At 37.7% G+C, this 13,557-nt stretch overlaps 1 protein-coding gene across 4 annotated transcripts in view; it reads left to right on the top strand.

The window, feature by feature from the left end:
* The window catches only part of LOC143908434 (uncharacterized), a 279,285-nt gene extending 267,895 nt beyond the window's left edge, over positions 1 to 11,390 (top strand). For all 4 annotated transcript variants that reach the window (XM_077426096.1, XM_077426097.1, XM_077426098.1 and 1 more), the window contains one exon: positions 7,944 to 11,390. In XM_077426096.1, coding sequence (XP_077282222.1) covers positions 7,944 to 8,035 — 92 coding nt within the window. In that variant the 3' untranslated portion in view covers positions 8,036 to 11,390. The remainder of the gene's footprint in view (positions 1 to 7,943) is intronic.
* Positions 11,391 to 13,557: the final 2,167 nt, after the last annotated feature.

Raw genomic sequence — 13,557 nt, 5'->3', positions numbered from 1 at the left:
TCCATGCTCAGATTTAGGTGAAACTTTGTGAATAGGTTCCTTTTAGATAGAAAACACATATACCAAAAGGATTTTTTGCGACTTCAAAGTTTAGCAACTTTTTAACATTTTTAACGTACTGTCTCCGCACATACATTTTCCACGCGAAACAGACCAAAACAGCTCTCAAGTAATGTAAACAACTATAAAATCATACACAAAGTACAAATATATTAGTTTATATACTCTGCTGTATACTCTGCTTTACCGAAAAAAGTGGAGCCCCCCGGGGGCGGAACCTACTGCCTCCACGCATACACTGTCCACGCGAAACGAGGTGCCACATAGGTTCGTGGCGCGCTTTACAAGCTCGTTTAAGTAGAAGAGGTATTTCACCACTACTTCTCACCTCACAGAGGAAGTTTCACCAATGATGTTTATGTTATGACTTTGACGGGTATGACTTTATGGTTGTTTACATTACTTGAGAGCCGTTTTGGTTTGTAATATACTGAGTTAGTTCGCTTACGACAAGAGCTGTGTGCAAACGTGTTTCTTGGATAACCGTTTAAAATGTCGGATTGTTAGAAGTATTTTCATTGGCCTATTTCTTTGTAACACTCTGATTGGTTAATGCTTGTACTAGTAAGATAATGTCCCTAGTCTATACTGGACTCTATGCACGTTTCTTTTTAGATGATACACATCTTAGTTTTTATATAGCTTCAGTTCGTTTCCGCCTTGCCTCGACGCAAGCCGCCTGTATCTGTGTTCCGCAAATATATTCATTATACCAATAAATTTGTGTAATTTATTCAATACGGATCGTATAAACTTATTTTTTTTTGCTAAAAAATTGAGTAATCGCCAAACGACAATTGAGTGGCTTAGAGAAATTTTTACGAGCTTGTTTAAGTAGAGGTGGTATTAAACAAGATAAGTTAGTTGATCATTTGTGTGAATATTTGTGGCGATATACAATAAAAAGAAATAAAGAAGATCCATTTTATGTATTATTAGATGATATAAAATATGTTTATTCAGGAAATTAGAGAATATATATAATGTTTCATTATATATATATATATATATATATATATATATAATTTTTTTATTTGTTTTGTATATAAACTAATATATTTGTACTTTGTGTATGATTTTATGGTTGTTTACATTACTTGAGAGCTGTTTTGGTTTGTTTCGCGTGGAAAATGTATGTGCGGAAGCAGTAAGTTAAAAATGTTAAAAAAGTTGCTAAACTTTGGAGTCGCAAAAAATCCTTTTAGTATATGTGTTTTCTATCTAAAAGAAACCTATTCACAAAGTTTCATCTAAATCTGAGTTTGGACGTTTTCGGAAGTTTCGCCTTTTAAGGATATAAAAAAATATGCTAAGGATAAATGGATAATTATATAGAGGAAAATGTACTGTGAAAAACAAAACTTTTTTCGGTATATTTTTTTCGAAATTATTTTTAAATTATTATTTTCGTTTTATTATCATATTTATCATTTGAAATAATCTTGTTCTACGTAAACATCCTTTCTCTATGTGCACGTCAAACCGCTTAGATATGGATGGATCGAAAATCGAATCCACGCGGATTAAACAGCTAACATTGGATGTCACGTAATTTTAACAATTTTGGCGACACAATTTAACAAAGATGCTAAAAGAGATTCAAGGTTCGACAGCTTTTACACAGTTTTTGAATTACGAGCATTATTAGATACATTATGAAAAAATGAAAAACTTTCATATATAGAATATGTCTTACTCGCATAGAAATATATTTTAGTAAAATTATAAATTATAAATTAAATTTTATCTAATCTATGGAATTAATATGATACTGCATTTAGTTTTAACTCCAATTGGTGCATCCTATAACCACATTGTTCTACTTTTCGTTAATAACTTGGCAACAAATAACCGCGGAGCGACGTTTGGTTTAAACTTTTTATCACAATTTTCGTTTAAAATATTTACAAAAGTTATCCCCGTATATCCGCCAAAGTTACCGGAATCTCCTCCCAGACGTCTGGGTCTACGCGCGGACGTTACCTTGACACGCTATCGCGGTCACTCAAAGTCACGGCCGATCGAAGACGTATGCGACGTCCTCGAGAGAAGCCGAACAAGTTGTATGCGCGATCTCGAGTATGCCATCGACCATGACTGTGTAACTGTAATCAGCGTACGGTGTCCCGGAGCGATTTACATTGAAACTCGTCGATGAGTCGCATTTCTCTGGGTGCTTTCCACTTAGCGACAAGCCGAGTTGATTCGCAGTATTTGATTCCTGCTTTTCATTTGTTTGTGTCACTGCATGTCGATGATTCATGTCGATTCAACATCGCTTCTCGGCGGTGCGATGTATCGAAAGACGGCGGGAAAGAAGAGCGATTTGGAACTCGCAAATTAACATTACGTTGGCGATTTGCTCAAAAATTGTCTTATTTATTTATTCTATATTATCAGTCGTAATATATATATACTTTTCAAGCAAAAAATAGATTTATTGCGCATAAAAAAATTTCTCTGTTCGTCCTGACCATAAAGCTATAAAGTTGTAGAACAAAGCCAAGGAATTTGAAAATTATATTATCGTTATGTTGTTACTGTTGTTTAGCAATAAATGAATTGCGTTAATAAGCGAATAATCTATATATTAAAAAGAATTTTATTCGTCAAATTATATGCGAGCAAATAAAAATTTCACTTTATTAAAATTTCTTTTGAATATAACTGTACACAAACAACACATAAAAAGTTATAGACATAAAAAGTTATAGACTTACTTTTTCATATTTAACATAATATTATTTTTATTAAAAATGATTGAATTTTATAATCGTATTTTTTAAAATTGGGACACGCACATACACACACACATACACATATCTCTACACATCTTTTGCGTTTGATAAATGCATTCTGGTTTGCCATATTGAAACTATAAACTTAAATTAATTTAAGTATTGTTAAAAATCATGTTAGAGATCGGGCGAAAGTTTTCTAGCAGAGATATTATAAGCAATGTGGAATTCTTCGAAAATAACACTTCACTATTTAGACGAAAATCACAAAGTGGATCAAAAATGTTCGGGGCATTCTACATTTATTTCATCATAAGTTGGTATGAGTGTGTATAAGGTATATTATTGCAAACCAAGTCCATTTCTTGGCTTTTTGTAACATTTATTTCATCATGACGTGTATACACGTCATTAGCAGTTTGAGCCCACCTTGTCCATGACGTGTATACATCACATTGACAGTGAAGGGGTTAATATTAATAATTCAAGGATTATGATAGAGATATAATAATAAATGATGCGTTCTTGGTGAACATCATGAGGAGCGCTGGTTTTGTTTTAAAAACGTCGACGACATAAATCTACGTAAGAGAAATAATTCGGGCGTCAAGAAAATTCCACAAAGGACAGGCTTATGACAGGCTTGGTTTACGCGCGAGAGGAAAAGCGGAAAAGAGAGGAGCGGCGCCGCGACGCCGACAGTACGGGCGTTGTATTAATCACGACGCCGTCATTCCTCCTGATCCGGTGCCTGACCGGAAAAGCCGGCCATTGTTATGCGGGCGGCGAGAGAATTGTCAGCAGGACTTCTCTCTCGCTACTCAACATATAGCCGCGATCGCGCACACTTGAAAACGTGGCTGAAATACGCTAATTTCAAGCCAGACGTGTCCGTGCGCAGGATATCGAGTTACGTGGCGCCTTCAAACCGATAACCGCAATTAAGGTAGTTCGGTCGTGAAGGGCCGAAGTCAAAGCAATGTTTATGATTTTTTTATCAAATCATTTGTATGATTAAAAAAAAAAGGATAACGCGTCGCAAATTCGTAACGCATTAACACACACTTTATTTTAATCTATTTCAGGCAAAATATTATTTTACAACGTAAAAATTACTTACTAATGGTCTTTTTACGTCGTAGAATAATATTTTGCCTGAAATAGATTAAAATGAAGTGTGTGTTAATGCGTCGCTTGACTAATTTTCAACTTGTGCCAACTCTTGAGTGCTCTACTTCGGAGATTATTTCGATTGAATTATTGCGTTATTATGGCGATTTACTGAAGTACAGTAATTTCGCCACAAGGTGCATGTAATTTTTTACATAAACAATTTTCCTCGCTGCCCTCATGTACGAGATAAGGGCAGCGACTTGGCAACGCCAAACAGTTCGTGCGGTTGGTACACTTGTTTGTCTTTGCGCTCACTCACACCTAACGTGCACCTAACCTTACGCCGACGATCCCAGCGTGCGGCGTTGCCACGTCGCCACGCTCGAGTTGTGAAAATCAGCGCTTGAGCACCGGAAACCAAACTTTAATTATTAATTTAAAAAAAACTGTACGGTGGATCGTGTTCACTTTCAACTATAGGCTTCCTCACAGTGTCCTCTTTCTATCGATATATATTGTTCGGACATTTTTGGCAAAAGATTTTTCGCAAACTCGTGTTATTCATAGGAAAATATCTCTTTTCCTATTAGACCAATGTTAAAATCACCTAATTTTGAAATTAAATATCTTGAGAACGGGACGGTGAATTATCTTCTTTCTGGGCTTAATCGATTCAGGAGAGAGTTCCTTCTTTCGATATAAAAAATAAAACCTATCACTTTTGGCAAAAGTCGTTCACGACCGAACTACCTTAAGCGAAATCACAATTGAATGACCGCGTATAGTTGTGAGCATCGCGAAAAGAATGCGCGTGACCTTGCTTTCGTTTCGTTACCAGAAATTCCATGATTGTGAATTGCATAATTTATACAAGGAAGACGAAATACGAAATGCTTTGTTATGTTGTTCTTTCAATTTTTATGAGATGATGTCTTATGGATTGATGAAATTGATGCAGAATTTTCTAATGTTGCGGTGGATGATAGCAGTAGATATCATAAAACAAATTATACACTTTTCGAAAAAGAACCAAAAGCTCAGTTAAAAATGCATTTTTATTGACGAGATTAATTTGAAATATTGCTGATAATAAATTTAAATTTTATATATATATATATATATATATATCCCCCTTTTTCTTCTTATTTCTACATGATTATAATAAAAAATAAATTGATTTTTTAATCCAAATCATAGATTAATCAAATAGAAAGCTATTGTATCACATATTATTAAAAGTACTTAAAGAAAAAGATAATTATTTCTCACATTTTTCTAATAATAAATACATTTTCGGTTTGCAAAATGTTCACGTCACAATTTTGAGGAATTTAATATTTAATTAACAGACTGATTTATAGCATAATGTACGCTACAGTTGCAAGTGCGACATGTTAAAAAAGTTACATTCAGAATTAAATATATATTGTAAAGTTAAAAGTAATTTGTTGTCAAGATTGAGATTAATATGATCCTCGTAATCAAATATCGGATTGCATCATAAAGAAGTTGTAAATTAAACAATTATATGAATAAACATATTATATCCACTGCATTATATTCGTCCGTTTTAATTCACTATTTTTTCCGTCATGTATTGTAATAATAGATCTAATATTGCACGATAATTTTATAAATCTTTAGAATAAATTCCTCTTATATACAAACATCAAAAATGCTAATAATATACTTTCAAATGCATAAAAGTTTTTTTCAACATGTCACATACCGTTGCCGTATTGGGAGGCTTGACAAAAATCGTCGTACCAAAATAGTCTTTTCTTACAATTTCAATTTTTTAAAAACTTATTACTGCGATAAAATATCTAAGAAGTCGAAATCGTACATCAAAAACTCTAAAGGGCAACGATTATCTTTCTTAGGCTTGAAGAAAGGAGTTATTTTTAGTGAACTATCTTATCATTATATAGAAATGCAGGGCGATAAATAGTTTCCTGCGTCACCGCAAGTCTTGACCGATTTTTAGGAAGAAAAATTATATATATCAGCAGACATGTGAGAATCGGATATCTCGCGGCGTCTATGACAGCAACGAACGACGATTTATTCCCGACGTCAGTGTCCCACTTTATCCCACATTCCGGCATCTCACGAGTGAATCCGTCAAACTAGAATTAGAAGAATTAATTAAACGCTTTATTATATTGTACAAACGAGAAGGACTCGCGGTACTTATTGTACTATATTTAATTAGAATGTGGATCAATTTCGAAAGATCAAAGTAGCGTTTGTGATCAACTATGAGAAGGGAAGAGAGATTGAGTCCGATTCGATCCCTTGTACATTTACAGATTTTTCATGTCTGGTAGAAGCTGAAGACCGAAATAGATTGCCCCGCGGGGTCCTTTGTCTTTCAGTTAATGAACAGGCTTGGTGATTTCAAGCACGTGCATCGATTTTCAGATATATAGCCACTATAATATCACCGACCACTTTGCTCTTTTACTCTGGTCGATTACGATCTTGAAAGATGTAGCGAGAATTGTCATAAGAAATGTCGAACGGTTGTTTTATATTACGAATAAAAATATTTCAATTATTACTAATATTTAAAACACCATAGTTTGCATATTAATTATGAACATTTTTTTTGCTAAAGTGGAAGATATTTCGGCTGTATACGTGGATAATAATTATCCGTATATATACACAATACATAATTATATTTATTGCAATTATATTAAAAAATTATATTAATAATATTAAATAAAAAAATGAACCAAAAATCAAGAAAGACCGTTAGTATATAGTACTCAAAATCAATACACATCAAAATCATGTCGTCACGAAGTCAAGACAGCGTACGACGTTTTACGGCTTTCGCCCGATAGTTAACACGCCGGTAAATTGATTGTTAGACTTGTAAAACCGTGTTCCCAACGGATCTAGCAACGGTAACGAAACCGCAATGCAGCGCGGTAATAATGTATGTACTTTCGAGCGAGCGTCGACTGTGTGACCTGCGGCTCGCGGACGCGATCGGTCGGAAACGAATCGAGTGGTAAATCCACATTCGCTCGCCGCCTCTGAGATTTCGGTTACTTCGGTACACGTGTCTGTCACGGTAGAATTTGGCAACTCTATCCGATGTTGGATGTTCTTTCTTTCATTTCAAATTTCTGCGCAACGCAAGTATACTACGCCAAATCGCGAAATTTTGAAGGGATTGATTCATTACATAAAATCTCAGCAACATAAAAATCCGTAATATAATATTCGATTTAAGTTAAAATATCAGATAAAACTCGATACGTATGTGTGCATCGGTTGACGAAGATAAATGAACTTCTTATCTATCGAACAACAATTTACTTACCAATTCGATACAATTCCTTCGCTTAATCAATAAAGTTGTTTTGTTTTTAGGAAGATAAACTTTATATTTCTGGGGTTATACGTATTAAAGTACCTTATACTTGTGCACGTGCAGAGTAATGCTACAGAAAAAGGGATAATTCCTATAAAAAAAATAAAAGTAAATTTTTTAACGCGAAGCTTTACTTTCGAGAAAAAAAATGACTGTGAACATCTTTCGTCCATCAAATTCATCTTACAATTAATAGTAAATGTACACATACACATAAATAAAAAGCACATTTCCATTAATAAAAGAATATCTTTTTATACATATTTTGATGATGGCTTAAGATAAATTCTCTGGAAATCATTTAATCTTAGCGTTACTCATTTTCTAATTTTCAAAATTATTATTCTCGAGAATAAAATCTCTCGTAAAAAAATTATATTCTGCGCTTTCTTGACTCGTCTTTTCACGCAAGATTACCCTTTCTTGGAGAAATGCCTTGTATAATAGCAAGTGACTTTATATCACTCACCGACTATATAAATGCGTAAATCTATAATATATCACTTAAAGAAGGAAAAGTGTGGCGAGCTGCAACGTTTCATAAATCACAAGTACGATACTCGGCACTCGGATCGTAATGCCGTCGCTGAGAAACCGGCTTATACGTAAATCTTCACGTCCCGGACGGCGCTTTTCTGTTCCAGGGTGCGCGGACGGTGGCGACGCGCCCAAGAAGAAAGGTTTCTTCAAGGGCTTCTGGAAGCGGTCGCGCCACTACTCCCTAGAGAACCAATAGCCCAGGTGCGCGAGGGTGACGAGCCACCAGCATCACCAACGGTACAGGCAGACGCGGCAGCAACGGCAGCGGAGCGGCATCGCGGCTACCACAACCCTCGCGAGCAACCCCTGCTGCTGTATCGTCCAGTAACCCCGATTTGCACACGTATATCGACCGCGACCATCCTCTCTCATCTCGCCGACCGAGCAGAGTCCCTTTGCACTCTCGCGTTCCTCTCACGCGCAGAATTCTCGCGCGCGTGTTTCACCCTCTCCCTTCCAAGTCCGTTATGAACTAAAATAATATTCTGTGTATGATTTAATAATTTTGGGAGTCCTCGAGTCTATATACATGCGACATACACATCCACAAATACACTCACACACACATACAAAAAGTACACAAAGTATATAAACTTGCGAAAGATTATTCTTCACATTATATCTTGTACCTTTGAAAAAGAGAAAAAAGTGAACTCCAGAGATCTGTTGTATGTACATAGATTATAGTGAGATAATTGATCTTTTTGTATCCGCCTTCAACGGTATATTAAAACGAAATCTACCCCTTTTTTTCCTTTCAGAACAAGGTCAGCCGGCATGATTTTTCAGGTCCGTCGAAATAGGGTGAGTCACTGTCGTGTTATTCGGTTCCCATTTATAATTTTATATATCTGTTTCAAATTCAATGATTAAATCGATAAATTTATCTCAATACGATAAATCGATTGATTTAATCATTAGCCGACTTCCGGAAGCACTTCCGACAAGGGAATGATGAAAGGGAAAGCTCTCGATGATTTTCCACGCGAAAACTTCGAGAGCTTTCACGCGCAAAATAATTGGACGCCAGCCTTACTTATCGACATCGTCACTAATCAGCTCGAGAATTTTGCGCAACGCCGGGGAATCTCGATTTACTTTCGCGGGGGGAATGTGTCACGGTGTCTGGAACGAGAGTCCGTCTCGTATCGAAGCGCTTTTTCACGCTGTCTTCGTCACGCTGTCTGTCACGCTGCATTGGGTTTCCTCGCCACGTGTTATCACGCACCTAAAGAGACTCGGCGAGTCGTGACCGCGGCGATTGGCGTGCGGACATACGACGGGCTTCTTTCGCCAATTGACGAATTCATCCTATCGATCCCTTGGACTAGTTTACTCTTTACAACCGCGCGATTACTCTTTGATTACTGGCAAGATAAGAATTCTATCCGATTTTCATGAAACTTGGTACTAATGGATTTCTTAAGTCGCTGAATACGAATCTGGGGGTTGATCACTCGAATTTTGAGTGTACACCAGATTTCAAGACCTCTCGGACTTGACTGCCATTCTTTAGAACGCAAAAGTTTATGGCATTATTCCAAATTTAGGGGTCGCCATATTGGATCGGTCATTTTGAATTTTGCAATTTTTACTTTAAATTCGTGTTCAGCAACCTAAAAAAAAACCCTGGTACCGAGTCTTTTAAAGAAATCCGCCAATTTATAAAAGTTTTTGAAAGTTTAAGCCGCCATATTAGATCAGTTATTTTGAATTTTGTAATTCTGATCCCAAATTCGAATTCCACGATCCCTAAGCACTAATTTTCATGAAAATCTTGCTGACTGTGAAAAAATAAAACGATATGCGCCATATTGCGTCAATGCTAGTCAAAGGGTTAGTTTTTAAGGAGAATCGAATCTTGAACGTTTTTAATAAGCAGGATAACTTTGCATGGCGTACCGCTCAAACGGTTCTGACAATGACAGTTTCGAAAAGTTTCTTATCGCAAGCGGCCGCAATAAAACTTTATTATCGCCGCGCGATTACCGCATTTCGTCGATTGGCGAGACCGCGTCGCCTTTCGCAACTCGAATTTTTCCATCTCACCCTCCTTCTTTTGTAATCGAAAAGCGCACTCCGTTTGTAGAAACGAAACGAGAAATAGAACGATAATAAACGATTAAATATGCAGAGTATATATTTGAGTATACTCAACTGCGCGCGCGCGTGTGTGTGTGCGTGCGTGCGTGTGCGCTGTGCGTGCGTGCGTTGCATATGTGTACCGTGTGCATGGATAAGACGACCGAGAGCGCGAGAGTAAAAGGGAGGAAAGCGAGGATATACGGGCGCAAATGCGACGAGATGTAAAAGAGGATATCATACCGCGCATTATTATTGATACGACTGTAAGTTCATAGAATCATTAACACGTTGTAATGTTATTATTAATAGGACGTGACGTAATAGATGCGTACGTTCAGGCGTACATATAACACATACACTCTGACACGCGTTAATGCTAAGAGGAATAATATTATTGATTAACACATTATTGCCAATAATGTATGATTAACTTACGCGCGCGCGGTTATAGTTAATAATGTAACGAAGAAAGACCCGAGACGATAATCGACGATGATAGCTACGATCGTGTATGTATTTAATAGAGTTTTTAAGTCAATGTGTCGCATTCATCCCCCCTCGGATATCCGACGAAGACGGCTGCCGGCTGTAAAAACCGTCGGTCGAATGCCAAAGATTCGGTACCCGTTCGGTGCGTCGAGCTCGGGAGAGACTGCGGGAGGGCGGAAACTATCGATGAACCTTTCGCAATCGGCGTCTTATCATATACAGGGTGTTTCCTAACATGTGGGACCTACTTTAGTGGATAGGAGATATAAAAATAATGAAAAAAGTTCAGATAAATATATGTCCTATTTGACCTTGTTTCTGAGTTATAGCCATTTTTGTGCTACGGTAATTTGCAGTTGCTTATTTTTATAGGAGATGCTTGGAATGGCCACATTCGGTTTGTATTTGTAAACAGTGCTCAATATCTCCTGAGTATTTCCCAACCTTGTTGATCGGAAACAACGTTAAATAGGATATATGTATATATGAACTTTTTTCATTGTTTTTGTATCTCCTATCCACTACTGAAGTGGGTCCCACATGTTAAGAAACACTCTGCGTATTTGTAAAATATTCCTCATCGATTTCACATTCACGCGACCGCGATCGCGATGTTTATATTGAAAGTGAACGAAAGAATTGCGTTATCCTTTCCCGAAAATTGACGTTTACAATCGAATCGTGGACGAAAAGTCTGCTCTTTTTTTCTTTGCAATTAATGATATCTGGATGTGAGAGTAATTTTCAGTGGAAAAAAAACCTCGGAGGCAAAAGGATATTCGACGCCATGGAATGTTTCACCGAACGTCGCGCGCAAAGGATGATATTGCTTTTTATCTCGGATATTATACGTTTAACTTATTTTTTTAATGGAGGACTTCGTCAAGTGTATCTTCTTGCCTCTGACACTCTCGATTACTCGTTAAATGTTAGACAAATTGACAGACGCTTGAAAAAATATAATTTATCTTACTAAACGTGTTCCACTTTATTATTTCTATATTATCTCCACAATTTTTTCGTCGAACCGTATAGTAGTAACAGGCTCCTGCGAATTGCAAAGCGATTTCTACGAACGGAACGGTCGTTGTTCTCGAACTCCTATTCTACTGCACATTTATTGACAACGATAAGTTCTCTGTTCTTTATTTTTCGTTAGAAAAAAAAGGAAGGTGTTCGCGCGGCGTGTTTTCTCGTTGACAAAATCTCGGCCGGTCTCAGAATTTAGAGTAGCAGCGAAATGGCGAATACAATGCGCGACAGGTTTCTCGATCGACAAAGAACAATGGGCATTTACAGAGCATCTGTCACGGCAAGGTACAAGCGTTAACACTTTGCCACTCGTCCGTCGTACGTTACCGATAAATCGCTTTAAAAATAATCTATATAAGCGTACACACTGCGGAACGTTAACGCTATTATTACCGCGTCTCGCAGGTCAGATGAGGTCAAATTAAATCAGGTTGGGGCAATGGCGAGACAAATATACGTAACTCAAGAAGTCAGGACAGAATATCACAACTGAAAGAATTGATTTCTAACGAAAGCTGAATGAATTCTAATCGTTAATTCAATACCAGAGTATGAGTGATTAAATATAAAAGAAAAATGATATAAATGCATGATAGAACGTTTTGAATAACATGAAGAAAGGCGTTCTAATTTTCCACAGGTCCCTTACATGTAACAGTTTAATCATTTTAGCTACCAGGATTTGCAGAATCTTTCGATTCGAGAAGTTTCAATTTAGCGAGATCAATCCATAAAGTTATCTCGTTGTTCCATCGAATTCTTTATGCTGTCTATCTCTAATTTGTCCACGTGTCGAGATCTCATCGGGAAGCTAAGAGGACATGCTCGGCACTATTAACGTCGACGTGCCGTACATAATGAAAACCATCGCGGAGAACACGTCGCGTGCATTTCCCCGCACCATTTGCGAGAGATCCGGTGTCATCTGCGAGACGCTGTTTGACGCACTCGTCAAGCGGCCTTATATCGAGGTCACGACTGACAATCGGCGAGATCACGCTCGCGACGTGATCCCCGACGAAACGAGAGTTTCGCAAGTTTGACGCACTTGTCACAGAAGATGCGATCTGCCGAGGACAAGAGCGAAAATCGGGCTTACGAATGGATTTTCCGCGCCGAGAATACGCGCCTCTTCCTCCGAAGTAATTCGCAAGTCGCGGAAAAAACGCGCGTTAACTTTATTTCGGAGTGTTAATTACTTTTACATTCTCATCGACGTAAACGCGAGTTTATTCCGAAGTCCCCGAAGCGCCGAGGACTATTCGCGCGTAGCTGCAGGTCGTAGTCTTCGCCGATGTAACCGACGACGGTCCGCCGGATAACAAGCGAATTACAATGCGATGACTAATGTAGCCGCTGCTGCGCGACCTGGCGAAATAGCCATTTCGCCTTCGCTTCGAGGCTCACGCGCCGAGCGGTCGTACGTTTCGTCGATGGTCGTCGTTCCTCGTCGTTATTTCATGTCACGTCACGACGGCGGGCAAGTCCGGAAACGTCGACCGTTCAACGGAGAACCCACCAGCTTTCTACGGGCGTGGAATCACACGAGCGGAATTTTCACGCGGACGACAGAAGAGAGCCGGACACGACGGGGAGCCGGCCGTCGCCGGTTAAGATCCTTCGGGAGGAAAAAAGAATTCGGGCTTGGAGTAATAGAGAAGTAGTAGCTAAGCACCAAACCGTATGCCTTATACGCGAGGATTAGCGATGGGATTACGTATCTTACAAGTAGATTCGAATCTGTTGGCGTAATTTTTCCAACTCTCGATGATTACCTCGAGAAACAAGAGTATTACTTTCCAAGCGGACTCGAATCTGGATCAAATATGTTCGAATCTTTTATGAGTACGTTACTAGACATTTTAGTACATTATTTTTTGATAATTACAAATATTAGATTAGTTACTCAAAATCTTTACACATTTATACATTCTTTAAATTAACAACTTATCATTCTTAGAGTTCGAGTATAACTACTTGTAAAAGATTTGATATTCTTTACGAAACAACTTATACGTACATTTCGAATCCTGAATAAAATTCGAAACAAACTAATCGGGATCGATTATTTCGCAAGTATAATGTATGAAATATTATTTCTTATGAATATTA

The sequence above is a fragment of the Temnothorax americanus genome, unplaced genomic scaffold (assembly GCF_048541705.1).
Source record: "Temnothorax americanus isolate GAGA-0224 unplaced genomic scaffold, ASM4854170v1 Scaffold95, whole genome shotgun sequence".
Taxonomy (NCBI): Eukaryota; Metazoa; Arthropoda; class Insecta; order Hymenoptera; family Formicidae; genus Temnothorax; species Temnothorax americanus.
Note: the sequence above shows the minus strand (reverse complement) of the source record. Positions and strands in the feature narration are given on the sequence as shown.